Source organism: Spea bombifrons, chromosome 7 (genome assembly GCF_027358695.1).
Source record: "Spea bombifrons isolate aSpeBom1 chromosome 7, aSpeBom1.2.pri, whole genome shotgun sequence".
In the NCBI taxonomy this organism is placed as follows: Eukaryota; Metazoa; Chordata; class Amphibia; order Anura; family Pelobatidae; genus Spea; species Spea bombifrons.
This window is the reverse complement of record NC_071093.1, coordinates 10,077,357-10,095,941: the sequence shown is the minus strand read 5'-3', so window position 1 is coordinate 10,095,941 and position 18,585 is coordinate 10,077,357. Positions and strand designations below refer to the sequence as shown.

The following is an 18,585-nucleotide window of genomic DNA, read 5'->3' as shown; positions in this document are numbered from 1 at the left end:
CCGATGATTATGGGGTCAATACCAGCGCAAAATGAGAAGGGTCAGGAAAATACTATTATAGGATTGTAACTTACATAAGTGAAGGATTTGGGACGGGAATGTCCTTTTCCCGACATGGTGTCGTTTTATAATCCTTATATGCTTCCATCATTTCCTATGTACATTTGCTGTTTCTCAGTGCAACCATTGATGATGTAATACATTACACAATAATAACATTACACCCGATCAGAGAATGCGGACTGTGAATGCAAAACGGGAAAACTACTGCAATGTAGATTGATACTCATACTTCTTCCACAATAAGCCATTCTTACGAGCAGTTGGAAACATCAATCGAAATTTGTATCTGTCCAAAAAAAATAATCACAAACAATACAAAAAGCTCCTAGTTACAAAATGCTGTTGCATCCATGTGAACGAGTATGAGTAGCAGAACAACAAGTAGTTTGGAAATGCACAGAGACACTCTGGGGTGCATTGAAAAAGAGGAATGCAATTGCTTGAAAAAAAATTGAAAAACTGCATTTTCTGTATGATATCAAAGTAGCAAAAATGTACTTTTTTAACTCCCGTGCCATATGTGTACTGAAGAATAGGGCATGTTTTTTTTTTACTGGTACAGATGGATTATGACATGGTTGCCAACTTGGGCTTGTAAATGTTGCGATTATGTTGCAATTATTATTATTGGAGGATCCCTTACCTCCGCAAGCTGGAGTACATTAAATATTAATAAAGTAGTATGTAAAAGTTGTATTTTAGTTGCTGGAGTCTAAGAAAAGTAACTGTTTAAGTGCAAGAGGTAGGTAGCACATTATTTTTCCAATGTGTTACCCTTCTTATCTTGCAAAAAAAAAAATAATAATAAGGATTGCAGATTTTTTTTTAACTTAAAACGTGCATAATTTCTTAATAAAATGTTTAACTATTTAATTTTGGGGTTTATTTTCAGAAGCTTAATATGACAAGCTCGTCGGAAGGGAGTACCGTGGACATCAGGCCCCCCGGAGTGGTAGTAGAAGGAGATGGAGACATTGTAGAAGTGGACCCTAGCGAGGAAGCTCTGGAACCAGATGCTTGTTTTACAGAAGGTGAGTGGGAGAGAAAACTGCTCATTAGAGCCTTTGTACTTGCCTCTCGTTTGGCAGCAATCCCATAGAACAGGATTATGTAATACTATGAACTTTAAATGTCCTTGTTAATCATAAAAGCACACATGTTGTGCATGGATTGTATCGGCTTTACAAAATTGCAGGGAAAGACCACTGATTTATTTTTTTTTTCCATTTTTTCAGTTATTTTTATAAACTATTATTGTTGCAATCTGTATCACCCTACTGGTATATTTTCTTGTTTTAGCTATATTTATATATACTCATAAAATGTAAAATGGATTGCTTTCCTTGACGCTCAAAGGGTATGTTGTGATCTTTAGAACATTCTTGTTTGTCAGCACATTTTTTAAAGAATAAAGAAATGAAGCTGCAAATACGTTTTGGGATTGAATATAGATATTTTTTAACTGTTGATAATATTATATTTAGTATCCCAAAAAAAGAGAAATTGTAAGGGTTTTTAAATTGTCAATAAATCAAGGTTCTTGATTAAAAAGGGTCTTTGTTAAATTAAAAGGGTCTATAATATGTTCTAAACATTAAAAGGACATCAAAGAAAAAGGAATGCAAACCAAATGTCCATGGGTGAAAGGGTGAAAGTCCGACGATTTAAAATTAACAAAGTTATGTTTTGCAGGCTGTGTGAAGACCTGCCCTCTTTGCTATGTGAATATTGATGAAAACAAAGGAAAAGTGTGGTGGACATTTAGGAAGACCTGCTACACTATTGTGGAACACAACTGGTTTGAAACGTTCATTATCTTTATGATTCTCCTTAGCAGTGGTGCTCTGGTAAGTGCATAAGGGATGAGCCTTTGAGGAAACCATGTTTTGTGTCTTGCTTGGTATGGGACAGGAATGTTCTTCAGCAGTTCTTGAGCCGTTCTTGATGCCCAGGCAGGACCTGGGAGCCATCAGAAGCTTTACTGTGGTTTTACCTGCATACAAAGACACAGTATGATTAAATTAGGCTTACGGTAGAGGACCAAAGAAGGATTCACAATTTGTTTTAATCAACACTATTCGCTCCACTAGCACAATTCTGCCACTGAGCCAGAGGCCCTAAAGAATAGTTAAGGATGCTTTGTTTTCCATGTCTGCAATGTGTACAAAGGCTATCAGGATTTCAAAAAAACAATATGACAAAGCAATGTTTTAGGACTCCCAGTAGCCCTAAGATTCCATTTTATTGCCTTGTTTTTGAAACTTATTACATTACAATTACATAGTGCTGTTACCAAAAGGAAGTGACAACTAACTAACTTTAAAATTGACAGTATAAAATGCATAATAGCATTAATACACTTGTATTATACTAGTGTCTCATTTATGAACACCTACCATAGACTGCTTTTAGGTATGAGCTGGGCATAGAAAATGATTTTGTTAGTGTGGAGAGAAGTGGTGTATGTAATAGGAGTGCTGTCCAAAGCCTGACTCTAAGCCGTGACCTCAGCTGTCGGGCTTGGCTCTTCTTCCCCATGTAAATGCGCTGGTTGAAAGGAAGATTGAAGATCTTCCCAACTGTTTAGATCGAAATCGAAACCTGTTTTACAATCTCTTTGCCTCACAGGCGTTTGAAGACATTTACATTGAGCAACGTAAAACCATAAAGACCATGTTGGAATATGCCGATAAAGTCTTCACGTATATCTTCATTCTGGAAATGCTTCTGAAATGGGTGGCTTATGGATTTGTGAAATACTTCACCAACGCCTGGTGCTGGCTGGACTTCCTAATTGTAGATGTAGGTATTTTAATTTTATCCTGCATGCAGAACCTTACTAAGAACATTAAGCTATATAATATACGTATAACCCAGGTTAAAGTAAAGATAAACTAGCAACAGCACGAAATATCTAGCAGGGTTTTTAAGAGGTAAAAATCATTGTTTTATCATTTAAACTAGCATGTTCTTATTCAGGGATTTAATAATCTTAAATTGTGTAGATCGGACTTTTAAACAAGTTTGTCTACCAAGTGCATTACCTAGTTATGTGTGTGGTTATGTGGTGCTGGGAATCCTGTTTTATTTTTATTTTTAAGCCTACAAAGATTCTTTGGAGATTGTAAACTTTGGTGTATATAATGTGAAAATGAATAATATTCGTTAAAACATTTAAAAATCCAAATAAGTTTATTGTTGTGGTAAATGTACTTAGGATTCTAGTGCACTTGCAGCCAAAAAAAGGTAAAATATAAGAAAAAAAATGCATATGAAGGCTAAAGCGTACCTCGAAATAAGTAAAAGCTTCAAATGCGTGTTTTTGTAAAATATCTTTAATTCTATGGACTATCGGTAAGACTGTTTTTCCTTTTTCGTCTCTGTGGCATTCTTAAACGTGACTGTTTGATATGTGATTGGATGAGTTTTGGCCAATCAAATTATAATGCTTTGTGCAGGTGTCTAATCAATGAATTCCCAGTAACCTCTGTGTAAAAGGAAGCTTCCGATGGTAAAGTAAACTCCGCTAGCAACACATTTAATTACAAACTCACCTCCTTCATCATTATTAACACTAATTCCACTAATGGATATTCACGTTAACGCTGTTAACTAAATAAGAATTATCTCACTGGTATAACTCATGAAAACAAATATTATAACAAAAACCAAGAAAAAATAAACCATTAAAATATACATAATTTGCTAATTAATAATGTATTACTGGACCATTATGTGAGAGGTAATTATCCTCCTCAACTATACTAAGGATAATTTCTCATTTTCATAAACAATTTATTATATTTCAAAGTATTCTGGTTTTTCCTTCAACTTCATTGAGAGGATCTGTATCTTTTTCGTCATACATTATTTTTATATAGTATGTATTATTTACATTATTATAGTTTTTGTAAAATTATATGTTTTTGGTATGTTTTCTTCTCTTTTAATATGTTTAATAAGTAGTTTGTGGATTTCTTGATTGTCCCATAGTGAAATGTATGTTTGAATTTCTAGGTTTCTGCTACAATGTAGAAGTATCTTGATATTTTTTTTTGTATGGAACCTTTGTGTGGTTCTGGAATATGTCCAATCCATTTTACATCGGATTAGTACTAAATATAATGAAGTCTTCATGACTTTGATGCTGTTATCTTCAAATATAAGAATATAAGTAATGAAGTCATTGTGAAAGACAAGAAACGGAAAAAAAAAACATAATTAAATCAGTATCCAGTAATGGTGGTTTATAGATAAACAAGAACACAGAATATATGTAAATTTCAACATAGAATATATATAATTTTTTAAACGGTTCTGAAGTTTGCATTTAGACTTAAAGTAACTAAAACATTAATATGTATCGAACCATTATAAAAAAAACAGTAGTATATAAAAATATTAAAATTAAAAGGAAAAATAAATCGTAAGTTAAATACTGAATATGTATGTGTATATATATATATATATATATATATATATATATATATATATATATATATTGCCTTAACTAAATTAAGAAAGGAAATACGAAGAGTCTTGTTGATGTTTTGACTTTTATTTCTGCCTTCTTATGTACTTAGCTTGGTCATAGCGCCTTGTCAGTAGACTTAAAACAAAAGACAAGGTTAGTTCAACCAAAGACATACAGCGCCCTATGATAAAACCCAAACTTTAGCTCCTAGACCTCGAAGCCCGTAACTATTTTCCTGGCCTCAATTTCCTTTAAGTTATGGTTAATGTATGAGAGCATATATATATATATATATATATATATATATATATATATATATATATATAAAGTCCAAAATTAACAATTGCACTCCAAATGCCAAATTTCTGCCCGGTGCCAAATAACTGCAGCAGTAAATAATATAAAGTCCAAAAATAATTACCGGCACTCCAGGGGCTTTGCAAATGACCACACAAACAACTTCGGTTTTTAAGTCCTGAAACGTTGACTTAAAAACCGAAGTTGTTTGTGTGGTCATTTGCAAAGTCCCTGGAGTGCCGGTAATTATTTTTGGACTTTATATATATATATATATATATATATATATATATATATATATATATATATATATATATACCACCTCCGTTTCTGCAACGGAAATTACAAGTTTAAAGGTGAGTTAATAATATGTGTAAAAAAAAAAAAGTGGGTGGGTAAAATGTAACTTTTTACTTGAAGGCAAATAAGATATATATGTCTTTAAATTCAATTTTTTGAATGCAGTGCTAATGAAGACCATTAGCACTGCATCCAGTTTTTGAATTATTCATTAAACATACTGTTGGTTCTAAACAGATTTCAATCATATCCCTTTTGGCGGTGGCTCTGGGGTATGACCAGCTAGCTGCTATTAAATCTCTAAGGACCTTGAGAGCCCTGAGACCTCTACGAGCGTTATCAAGATTTGAAGGAATAAGGGTAAGACGTAGACAACAGGGTGTTACACAGCACGGCACCCGTTTTTTGTTATTTTAGGCTCATTTGTATTATCAGGCTTAGTTTTTCTCTTCTAATCCAACTGGACCCTTAAGAAAATAAGAGAGCCGGTAAGACCGCTTCAATGTGTCACAGGTCTCAATAATCAGGTGGATTTAATATGCTTTTTGTTTCCAGGCTTAACACAATTTGATTTTACAGTGATACAAGGAAGGAACGGCTTCAGCTTCCCTATAACCAAAGGAGTCCTTAATTTATGTACAGTGTCAAGTTGAAGACCAATTATTGTTTTTGTGTTTTTGTATAGGTGTCTCTTGTTAGCTTAGTAGCTAATGCCTTGGGATACTCTGAACTAGGAGCTATTAAGTCCCTTAGGACACTAAGAGCATTGAGACCACTGAGAGCCCTCTCACGGTTTGAAGGGATGAGGGTAAGAAATCACATAGGAGTCACTCTTAATGCATGTGTAGATACATGCATGCGATAAGGAATGATGAAGCATTGCTGAAAGATTGTCTGACGTATGTATCACCACGGTCTGAGAACAAAATCACTGAGCACTTTCACCCAAATCCTGCAATTCAGTTTACCTTGACTTTTGGTTTACATTAACTGAAAATAGGGGATATAGATTCTATTCATAGATCCTTGATTCTCTATCGCTAAACCGGAGAGGGTTAAATTACATTTCTAGTGTGTCCGTTTATCGAAGTTTATGAGATTAAGCATTAATGGCTTTCGTTTCTGATAACCATACTAAAGATGTGATAGCTGACCAGCAAAGATAAACTACATGACATATTGTAAAGTTCCTGGTGTACCATACTGATATCAGGAGAGGGTCAGCAGCTCCCCCTGGACTGGTGTGAGTTTGAAGGTTTGGGGTCACAACCAGAATGGTCTTATTTGTGGGTTTCAAAACAGCCACTGTGGTTGTCTACAGTAACAGGCAACATTTATCACCTGGCTGAATACTTTCTTTACCTAATCTTTGCAGTCCTTGGTGAGTTTATATTACACTGGGATGAACATTGAATGAGTTTGGCCCATTGTATTAGAGTTTTTTGGCCACCATAAAGTTGCCAGCCTTCTCCTGATCAATAGGAATTTATTACACCAAAACTTTCCTACGCATTTTTATAATGTTTTTTTTTTTTTTTGACATTTTGTGACATCCTCATTTTTGAAATGTAACAAAATTCAGAAACGTGCAGAGATTATGGTCATAGTTTCTCTTTGTATACAGTATACACATCTTTGGTAACATTACTTATCATAATTAACCACAGAGGAAGCCAAGCTTATAGTCCCTGCTGGTACATGGTCATGTATATCAGCAGGTCCACTCTGCATTAACATATAGAATGATCGTTGAAGGCGCAGCACATATTTATAGGGGAAAAAACAATATTCCATCAATGGAGGTGACTTGGCTTCATCTGACTTATGAATGTTGCTTTAAAATCCATCTTCTCAACAAGACTGGTCCCATTAGAATGGAAAGGATCTTGGGGGGACATATAAAAATATTTGCTCTATTAACTATTAGTATTTGCTACCTGATGCATATATTGGTTTGATGATTATCATTTAAGGTTACTTATTGACTTGTGATGCTTGTACTGTAGATTAGAAAATGAATTAAAAATACATAAAATTATTGCACAATCAACTAAAATATAGTTAGTTTTTTTCTGTTAATAAATTGATAATTGTAGATGTTAGCTTTAATGCTAATTTACTGACTTTTCATCAACTTTTATTAACTGAGGCGGGGTTAGTTTTTACGGTTCCACCCATGGCCGGCCCAAGGCAAAATGCCGCCTGGGACGAATTTTAAAATGCTGCCCCCCCTCCTCTTCCCCCGTCCCTGCCGCCCCCCCTTGTGCTTACCTTTCAGTGGTCCTGCGGCGAGTGTCCCTGTTCGGTCTCGGTGCCGGCTTGTAATGCTGAGCGCCGGAAATCTTCCGGCACTCAGCATTACATGCCGGCACCGAGACCGAACAGGGAGACTCGCCGCAGAGAGAAAAAAAAAAAAAAAAAAGGGCTTGGGGCGGCGAAGTGCCCCCCCTTCAAAAGTGCCGCCTGGAGCAGTTGCCCCACTCGGCTCCATTGTCGGGCCGGCCCTGGTTCCACTTCATCAATCCATTGTACCTTTAAAACCAATAATGGGAGTGTAACAAATTCTTCTTGCCTTTATGTTGTTAGTGGATTATGTGTCCTTATACTGTATCACAGTCAGCCCCAGTATGGCCATTAACCACAATGGGCAAATGCCCAGTGGTCCAGTGCCCACCGGCTCTTCCCACGTACCTTTTGTGTGTGGCCACATGGTGTAAGCGTGTATCATGTGGCTGTACGTGTATGATTTATCAGCTGCTCGCCTTGAACTGTCAGGGTGGATTTTACCATTCCAATCTTCTCATACTGTATTCCGCTATCCCTACGCTATATTACACTTCAACATAAATCCTCCCACTTCCCATTTGTGTCACTGACAGCAAGACGCATCATTCCGACTGAGCTGCTGTTGCATTAGATAAACTAGCTTTTCATTAAAATTCACATATCGAGCACTATGGTAACCAAGCTAGTGCACATCCGATCCTCTGCTTTACTGCCGCAGAGCCCAGAAATAAGGATGTTTTTCCCCAGCGACCAAAGTAAAAAAATTAAATCTTTGAACTGTAACGATCTAAATACTAAGAAAAATACTTATTGTATATATTTGGGGGCTTTTGTAATATCGCTATTAAAAAGTATAGGTCCGGTACTGATCCCCAAGGCACCCCATTAGTAACAGGACCTTCACCATTAACTACAACCTTCTGCCTCCTGTCACCCCACCATTGCATTATCCAAGATCAATAATGGTACACATTGAACAACGTCATCACACAAAAAGTATCAATCACTAGACTTAGTAGGCATGAGAGACAGGTTTAGTCATAAAAAAAACCCACAGTATTTATTTTTATTTTATGTCTAGGAAAAAACTTTTCTATTTTCAATTATTTTAATAATAAAAATGCTATTTTGTTACAAAAGGGCAATTAATCTGTTACAAGCATCATAAATTTTTTATTATTATTATTCCAAACTCAATAAATGCAAGAGTTGATAGGATAAAGTAATAACCATATTCATTCTGTGCATGTGCTAACAGAGAAGAAGTTATAACATGCCTGTTGATACTTACATGACATGCGGTTACGGGAGGTTCTAAGGGTGGGAGGCTTCTACAGCGCATTTATTAACAGCTCATTAGTAATTCTCATTCTAATTCAACCTTCTCAGTGCCAAACGCAATGAAAAAGTTAAATCAAGAGTATGCAGTAATTTTTAATAAAGTAATGGTGCGGAGAAGGGGTAGAAATCATTTTTTAAGGAATCCTTCGATTATTATTTGCTTTAATTCCACTTTAGTCCAAGAGGTGCCTTTTTGCAGAACGATTGGATTGAAACAATTATATAAATCGTGTGAAAATCATGCAGTCGTGGGTGACTGATGTCAATAATCACGCCATCTTCTCATTAAGTCAGGAGCATTATGTTCATTGGTTATGTTCATTAGTTTTAATACGTGTTTTGGATATAAAGATACAGTATAATCTATATATATTTATATATAGATATGTTTATAATGTAATGGAAGCACCTCTAGTAAAGTGGAATCTAGATGATTATTTTAGATGAATTTGAAGTTTGCAATGGGTTTGAAAAATAGTATTTTGCTATGCTACAAATTAGTTTCTTAATTAAAGGGTCAGTATGTTTTATCATGAGAAGGAACTACTTTATTTTTATTATTATTATTTTACAAATTATTTTCCTAATCTAGAATTTGGGATTTTACACTGTTCTTTAATTCATGTTTTCACTGTTAATTATTTGGAATTTTGGTAAAAAAAAATATTAATATATATATATATATAAAAAAAATCTAGAACTTCCTTCTCGGTTTGGTAAAACGTTACTACGCTATCATGTCCCTTTAATTTACAAAGCACACTTCCAAGTATAAGGATAAGTCTATTTTTAAGATGATGTAAAGCATGTTCATCATCTTACTTGGGCAATGCAAAAATACTCATGGCTTTTTGCATACCGCATGTGCTATTACAATACAGTGCATGAAATGAAATGGAAACAGTACTACTCCTTAAAATAATGTGTTTTTTATTTGCAATGTTACATTTTTATCATTATTATATTATTTTCTACCCTTTATAGTTTCAATCATCAGCCATTTTATGATTTTCTCTTTTTTTGAATGACATTGTCTATATTATTTAATTTAACTTTTATCTCTCTTTTTTTTATTTCTGCAGTTCACATTTCTGTGACTCCATATTTCAGCTATCAGGTCTTTATTTTTTTAATGTTGATTTTTTTTTTTTACCTACCCTGTGTGAATTTTCATCCCACACGATCCTCTCGTATTAGTTTTTGTACGTGTTTCACACTAAACTGGTTACATGACAGTAAATGCCAAACCTGACATGTTTGTTTTTTTTATTTTTTTGTTCCCTGATTATCATATTAGGTGGTCGTGAATGCTCTAATTGGAGCGATTCCATCCATCATGAACGTGCTTCTAGTTTGCCTTATTTTCTGGCTAATATTCAGTATAATGGGGGTAAATCTTTTTGCTGGCAAATATTACCACTGTGTTAACACGACGACCGGGGAAATGTTGCCTGTTACCCAAGTTAACAATATATCAGATTGCAAAAGGCTGATGAGTGCTAATGAAACCGCCAGATGGAAAAACGTCAAAGTGAATTTCGATAACGTCGGAGCTGGGTATCTCGCATTGCTCCAAGTGGTAAGTGCCGTGTTTGCTCCTACCATTTCCAGTGTCAGTTTTTTACACTAATCACTTGGGTATATGACATCCCCACATTGAGGCCAAGAGGACTCAAGTCACTTCACTGATGTAGAGCTGAAATGATCAGCTGACATTTGAAAATCAATGAGACTCGTAGTTTTGCTACCTTTGTCACATTCATTCCTTTCAATTATTCTGACTCAAAAAGAATTAACCAAAAACATAATGAATTGATTTGACTGCTTCGTTTTTTACAGTGTTCTAATTGGTTTATCCCTTTGCCTCCACGACTGACACCTTGTGGTCTATTCACTTAAGGGAGAGTTGTCAGGAGAGATTGCAGGACAGTTGTGCTTTAGCTCATTGACTTCACTATACATGATGAAGGTCTAGACCCCGGTGCAGGACCTTCTGCTACAGGAAGAACCTGGATAATGTATAGTTAAATCAGTGAGATTTCTTCACCCTTTTACCCTATATTATACAGGGCCAGTTCAGCCCTTTACTAGAAACTTGCCAGTATTGACCCTTTATAAAGTTAAAAAACTCTCCTGACGACTCCCTTTAGTAAAAAAAAAGAATTATCAGGTACACATAGTCTCTAAAAGGGTGTAATAATTGTATTCCATATAGTCCATATATGTCCATATAGTGTATATGCAGTGGTATAAGCTGGCCCACTAGACATAAGCCTTGGATGGTAAATCAGGGAGAGGAAATCCCTGGGCCACTTCACTAATGTGCCACAGCTATCAATGGGCTTTTTGGGAAAAAATGAAAGGCCCCTCTTGAAACTGGGATGATTGCACTACAGAGGTTTGTGTAGATCTCCGTAGTATCATTTCCATATGAACTACAATGTCATATCATTCTAAGAGGCCTGCAACTGTATATGAGGTCCTCCTTAGCTTGGTAGGGGGTGGCTGGGGAAGCTGCGCTGGGTCAAGCCTAGGGCAGTAACCCCCATAAATAAGACACTGCATATGCAGAATGCTGCCTTTGTGACTGGGGTATTGTTTCTAATTAAAGTACATGTAAACATCTTTCTCCTATAGGCAACATTTAAAGGCTGGATGGACATTATGTATGCTGCAGTTGATTCACGTAAGGTTAGTATGACATTTTTATTAATTTACTCTGTTGTTTTTTTCTGTTGTAAACTAGTTATGTGTGTGATGATTGATATCTTCTAGTGTTATGGCAAAATACATATATGTGTTACTGACCATTGAGCAATGGCACCACAGGGAGTCTGAAATTGGCCTGAAATATTCCCCATGTGCCCACCATGTTCTAAAGTAGCTTTTTATTGTTTTATGCAGGTAGAAGAACAACCTATCTATGAAGACAACCTGTACATGTACCTGTACTTTGTTATCTTTATCATCTTTGGTTCCTTCTTCACTTTGAACCTCTTCATTGGTGTTATTATTGATAATTTCAACCAGCAAAAAAAGAAGATAAGTATTTTATTATTGTATGATTATTTATTAAATTCCCATCCAAATTAGTAATACAGTAGAGTTACAAAGTAGGGATTTCCTTGAATAGAAAGAGCATGACATACACATAGGAGAACGGACTGGAAGGAACTATTTTATTAGCTGCTCATAGAATCTAATCTTAAACAAATGTAGCTAAATTAAGAACATCCCCCGACCCCCCCCAACACATTGCATTAACCAAAAATGCTAAAATTATGGTAGATATTATCTAGCTTGGTTTTGATCTGTTTTCTTTTCAATCCTTTACTTTGGAGGTCAAGACATATTCATGACAGAGGAACAAAAGAAATATTATAACGCAATGAAAAAGCTTGGGTCAAAAAAACCTCAAAAACCCATTCCAAGACCACCAGTAAGTATTATTATCATCTTTGAAGAAAATTGTGTATTGTTTCAAGAGTAATTAAGTGCAGATTGTCTTATGTCAGTGAACACGAGTCTCATGCCCTTGCCATTTTGGTATTATTATAACCACCAATGGAATTATCCAATGAGGCAGGAATATTGCATTGGTTGCTATGGTGATGTGAATAGTTTTATTGATAACCTTCAACATGTCTAGCTTGTGAGGAATTCCTTAAGAAGATTGCTGAAACAGTTACTTAACCAAACCCATTATTAGAAGAAACCAGTCAGCTCTGGCTCACGTGAACCATGTGTGCAGAGGTCTGTTCAGAACGTAGTGCGCATGTGTGGAAAGTGCTACCATTGATTTCAATGTGAACGCTTTCCTGCCACTCATTGACTGCTCCAAGCTGTCAATCAATGGTAAGAACAGTCAAACCATGGAGGAGTCGGGCTGCTGCAGGCCAACCTCTTCTTTGTCAGGTAAGAGCGTTAATAGCTCTAATAAGTCTGGAGATTCCATGCCATGATCACTAGCTGGTAAGTGGGATGGAATTAAATTATGACCTTCTAGTCAAAGGTTTCAGAACAAGAAGAAGAACCGTGTAATGAGTTAATTTCCAAAGGTACAATGTTAAGAACATTTGGTTTTTATTTTTCTTTGCAATAATTGCTGATATAAAACTTTATTTATTTTTTTTCTCCCTAGAATAAATACCAAGGTTATGTTTTTGATTTTGTCACAAGACAAGCTTTCGACATCACGATCATGATCCTTATCTGCCTGAACATGGTAACCATGATGATTGAAACAGATGAGCAAAGCGATGAAATGGAAAACAACTTGTACTGGATCAATTTGGTATTCATTATTCTGTTCACTGGTGAATTTCTTTTAAAACTGATCTCGCTGCGCCATTACTACTTCACCATTGGCTGGAACATTTTTGATTTTGTCGTTGTAATTCTTTCTGTTGTGGGTAAGTACTGGTTAAGATTCTGAATAAATATGATCTCTGTTGTTTAATTAATAAACAGTTTAAGTGTCCTGCGGCTAGGGATGGATGAGAATGGCTGTTGCTCAGAAACTTTTCCCTGAGTCCAGAATTTCCCAGTTGATCCATGTAAAAGTGCATTAAACATGTGTATTTAGAAATACCGTTTTAGTTCACTAAATTTTCCTAAACGATCACTGTTGGGGTCTATTCACTAATTGTGCTATCCATGACAGTATACCATATACCTCTGAAATTTCCCCTGGCCTTTCGGAATCATACCCCATAGATACAGTAACTTGGCCTTCCAATACACCCCATATTATGTGAAATGATCGCCTCTATGAAGGAAGGGAAAAAGATGGACTTAATGAGAGAATATTAAGAATGTCAAGCATCATCCATCAATGTGAAAAGAAATACTGCTCCTTCTTTGTTTAATCATTGTTGGTATTTTTGTTTCAAAACATCAAAGTCAGAGGTAGAATATTTTTTCAAACATATATGAATTTTGTGGTCCTTGCTCTGTTTATTAACTTTTTTTTTCTTGTAATTATTACAGGCATGTTTCTAGCCGACATCATTGAAAAGTATTTTGTTTCACCAACCTTGTTCAGAGTTATCAGGTTGGCTAGGATTGGAAGAATCTTGCGTCTCATTAAAGGAGCAAAGGGAATTCGTACGCTGCTATTTGCATTGATGATGTCACTCCCTGCTTTATTCAATATTGGTCTCCTGCTCTTCTTGGTGATGTTCATTTATGCCATTTTCGGAATGTCCAACTTTGCCTATGTTAAGAAAGAAGCTGGAATCGATGATATGTTCAACTTTGAAACTTTTGGCAACAGTATGATCTGCTTGTTCCAAATTACAACGTCTGCTGGGTGGGACGGGTTGTTGGCACCAATTCTCAATAGCGGAGCGCCAGACTGTGACCCATACGTCGAACACCCGGGAAGCTCTGTTAGAGGAGATTGTGGCAATCCATCAGTCGGGATCTTCTTTTTTGTCAGTTATATCATCATATCTTTCTTGGTCGTGGTAAACATGTATATTGCTGTTATTCTGGAAAACTTTAGTGTTGCTACGGAAGAAAGCGCAGAACCGTTGGGAGAAGATGACTTTGAAATGTTCTATGAGGTTTGGGAAAAGTTTGACCCAGATGCGACCCAATTTATAGAGTACAGTAAATTATCTGAATTTGCAGATGCCCTCGATCCACCCCTTCGTATACCAAAACCCAACAAAGTCCAGCTCATTGCAATGGATCTCCCAATGGTAAGCGGTGACAGAATTCACTGCCTTGATATCCTGTTTGCATTTACCAAGCGTGTGTTGGGTGAAGGCGATGAGATGGATGCTCTTCGGCAGCCAATGGAAGAGCGCTTTATGGCATCCAACCCTTCCAAAGTCTCCTATGAGCCAATCACATCTACTTTACGGCGAAAGCAAGAAGAATTATCTGCCCTAATTATTCAACGTTGTTTCAGAAAATACCTTTTAATAAAAACAATTAAAAAAGCTTCATATTTATACAGAAAAGATAAATTAAAAGAGGTAAATAGCTTGCCTATAAAAGAAGACATGGTTATTGACAAGCTTAATGGAAACTCAACCACAGAGAAGACAGACATGACTCCTTCGACAACTTCGCCTCCATCTTACGACAGCGTGACAAAGCCCGAAAAGGAGAAACATGAAAAAGACAAAGCAGAGAAAGAGGACAAAAGCAAAGACACCAGGGAGAACAAAAAATAAAACTGCACATTTTCATTTGTGTGTTAAATTGTTTACAGCCTGTGAAGATGACCTGTTTGTGTCAACAGGACTCCTCCCGGAGATCTATGCCAAACTGACAGTTCTTGCATATATGTACTCAAGGTCCGTGCCTATAAAACAAGACAGTGACCTCTTGTCAAGTGACGGTATAACAACCTTGACTGGCAGTTACTGTTTTCATAACAGTTGACACTTCTTAACCCGAGAGCCGTAAAGGCCTCTCAAACTTTTGGGACCAGTCGAGAAAATGCACACCTCAGCCGTATGTGTGTTTCACATAAAACACCGTAGTACAATAATCGTGTCCACTGTTTGCATTTCAACTGCCATATGTTTACAAAAAATGTGTTAGTGGGTTAACCATTTTTATTTCGTTTGTAGGTTGTTTATTTTATATATATGTGACTATTTTTGTACATGGGTTTTACAGTATGTTGGGGATGTAGTACTAATTTTGAGGAAATATTATACGTCTATGAAATACAGAGACGACCATACACTGTATATTGGAAGACATAAGTTTAATTGGCCGATACCACACCATGGGGAAAAAAGAGCCGCAGTCAACCTAATTTAAAGTTCGAAACGCCATTGTGTGGATGGTGGCGAAAATGTCTCTGCATCAACCATCATTCCCTTCTACAACCCATCAATGTAAGTCACTGTAGCATGTTGGCACACATGACGTCCCACTAATAGCAAGAGGTTGGATGACATTGTTCTATCGGTAACATGTTGTTACTCAGAGAGTAGTAGATCACCTATGTTTGTCGAGTACACAAAGCTAAGCCACAACTAATGAACTAAGGTCAAATGGTATTTAAATCAGAATAATAGTTATTGTAAAATAGTAAAAGGCAATAGTACAGATGAAATATTCATGGAGTGCATATATATATATATAAATATATATATAAAGATGAGATCACAATAAAGATATAAAGGAATGTGAAGGATACTGTGTGAATGAATTTATGATAAATCATTTACCCAAATAATATAGGTTCTTGTATTTTCTATATGTGTACTTATTGGCACTGTTGTTGGTCCAGTGAATAAGGAATGACGCTATATTACTAAAAATCATTATAGCATGGAAACTCTGTGGAAGTATCGGATTATGAATGTGCACTACATTAAATAAATGATCATAATCAAAAGGAAAAAGTCATAAAGAAGGAGCAAGAACTTGAATTTGGGGACAAAAATGTTTCATGAAAATGCTGCTGATGGAGTCGGGTACCCTTTTCTTGGTGAGATAAAAATGTGAAATGCGTGGTCCACGGGATAACTGTAGTTTTTAATATATTAGTCACTGTACAGCAACACAACATTTTTTAACATAGTTTTTTATGTTAAAAACAAACTGAAATCGCTTGATTGTGTAATCGGCTGAGATACTCTGATAGAGCATTACATTTGAACAGATATATTATTTATTAAAATCACCAATGAAACAAAAAATCTTACAAATAAATTGGCGTCTTCCCCCAAATGATTGTAATTATTCGGACATCTGAAACTTTGCAAAATAGACTGTTGTTTTGTGAATAGAAACTGATAACTGTGTTTCGCTGTTGCCAAAACCAGTTGTGTAATGTTGTAACATTTCTGTGTGATAAAAGGAGTGGTACAGTCTTACAATTATCAATGTAGAATTATGTCTTAACTGGCGGTGTTTCTTTTTTAAATACTAGAGCAAAATGCCTCGAATGTAAATTGTAGCTGCAAAAGTAATTGTATTTAGTTCATTATTTGGCAATCTTAACATATTCTCTGCAACATTTACTATAAAGGGTTTTTTTATGGTCCACTGACCCCTCCAAATGTATGGTGTGTTATCATGGTAACTTGTGGCAACTTATATGCGAGTGGTTGGCCGAGTATCTTCAGTGTTCATATTTTACATTTTTTGTTAGAATTCACCTAAAATTAAGGTAACCGGAGGCCGCAAATGGAACGAATAGGAAACAGATGATAAATGACATGCATGCTGCCACCTTCTGGATAAATACAATATTGCACCCTTGTATCAAATATGCATTCGATCGCTGGACGTTAAGGATTGAAACAACCCTCGGCGCTAATGGAGATAAGTTAGGTGCTGCCGGGTCTGGACTACAAAATGTTACCCATGAGTAGGATCAAGTGGGTATTTCACATAGCGGTACTGAACATTCTGATGAATATCAGCACACTCAGAATTTTCTCAGGCCAGCTCAGCTATAAGTTAATCGAGTCAGTATGTTGTGCATAAGGTCTTTATATCTATTATGGAATTTAAACATATTACAAAAGATCCGAGAATGTGATGTTGAGTATACATTTTAATAACTCTCACTCAAGCTGGTTCATACATCTCTAACTCTGTATTCCAACATCTCTTTGGAACAAGAATGTCTAGCTACACACATGTCTTTGACAAAATTGGTGCCAAGAGCTTGGCCATGCAATAGTTAATATTTCATATTTTCATTAAACAAATTAATTATTCTAGGGATTCAGCAAGGGTCCTCATAAGTTCCAGGCAAGTGTTAATGAACGGATATTACAAAAAGTATTTAATAACATATTTAGGGCATGGGTATCATCAGTTAACTTCCCAGTTTACCTGCCATCTAATTGAAAATTTGGAATTAGTGTGAGAATCTTGCCCTGGTGTACATTACAGAATCGCTGCATAGAATAGATATTGTATTAAAATGGTTAGAGAATAGGGTAGCTTTAAAATATATTTGCATTTTACTTCCCGGTGCGTTTCTCATGAATTTTTCAAAATGTGCTTTGTCTTAAAGGAAATAGATACATTGAATGTTTCTTGTAGAATCTAACAAGTTGCATAATCTCTTGGACATTGATGAACACCACACCATAGTGTGTGAATCACTATTATCCAATAATGCAATGTGCGTAGAAAGTATTTGTCTTCCGGTAGTTAGTGTGTTTATTTATGCCAGCACAGAGGAGAGGAGAGTAGAGGAGAGTAGAGCTTTTCTGAGCAACATATAGAGGACAAATAAAAGCTTATCATCATCCTTCGGCTCCCACATCTCCGTGAAGACTTCAGTGGTTTTCCTCTTTGGAGAGGAACCAAGAAAATCTGTCTCTCCCTTGGTTTTACTAGGGTGGGAAGGAAGGGGCTACATACCCCTTCGAGAAGTGTGGCCCCAGCAGAAGAAGAAGACTGCAGACGCGGGGTTCCTCTGTGCTCTAACAGCGGCACAACCACCTTCGGCTATCTTCACTGATGCGGTTAGACCACAACACCTTGGGCTTTTAACTTAAATCACTTTTTTTAATAATAATCACTTTTTTATTTTTTCTACTTCACACACATATGGATCCTGTGAATATTTGTATTTAAACTTTTGTTATTACTAATAATATAAAGTATGGTGGACCTTAAGGCCAGCAGCTACCTGATGAAGTAATTGTGGCTAATGGTTGGATATACGTGGCCGCCGAGCATGTCCTGCCACTGATCACACGCTGCAGCACCCCATCCCTTACGAAAAAATTACTGCAGTTTTTCTGAAGTAATACTGCAGTTTTTTGGACATGAAAAAACTCCAATACTGCACTTTTACTGCAGTATTACTGCACATTTACTGCACTTTT

General features: G+C 36.1%; 1 protein-coding gene across 1 annotated transcript in view; it reads left to right on the top strand.

Annotated features, from left to right (window-relative positions):
* Positions 1–15,479, top strand: part of LOC128502403 (sodium channel protein type 2 subunit alpha-like) — a 72,760-nt gene extending 57,281 nt beyond the window's left edge. The window contains exons 18-27 of the mRNA XM_053472218.1: positions 956–1,094; positions 1,756–1,910; positions 2,692–2,865; positions 5,820–5,942; positions 10,059–10,340; positions 11,399–11,452; positions 11,666–11,803; positions 12,096–12,200; positions 12,903–13,173; positions 13,751–15,479. Of these exons, the coding sequence (XP_053328193.1) occupies positions 956–1,094; positions 1,756–1,910; positions 2,692–2,865; positions 5,820–5,942; positions 10,059–10,340; positions 11,399–11,452; positions 11,666–11,803; positions 12,096–12,200; positions 12,903–13,173; positions 13,751–14,946 (2,637 nt within the window). The 3' untranslated portion in view covers positions 14,947–15,479. The remainder of the gene's footprint in view (positions 1–955; positions 1,095–1,755; positions 1,911–2,691; positions 2,866–5,819; positions 5,943–10,058; positions 10,341–11,398; positions 11,453–11,665; positions 11,804–12,095; positions 12,201–12,902; positions 13,174–13,750) is intronic.
* The last annotated feature ends 3,106 nt before the right edge of the window (positions 15,480–18,585 follow it).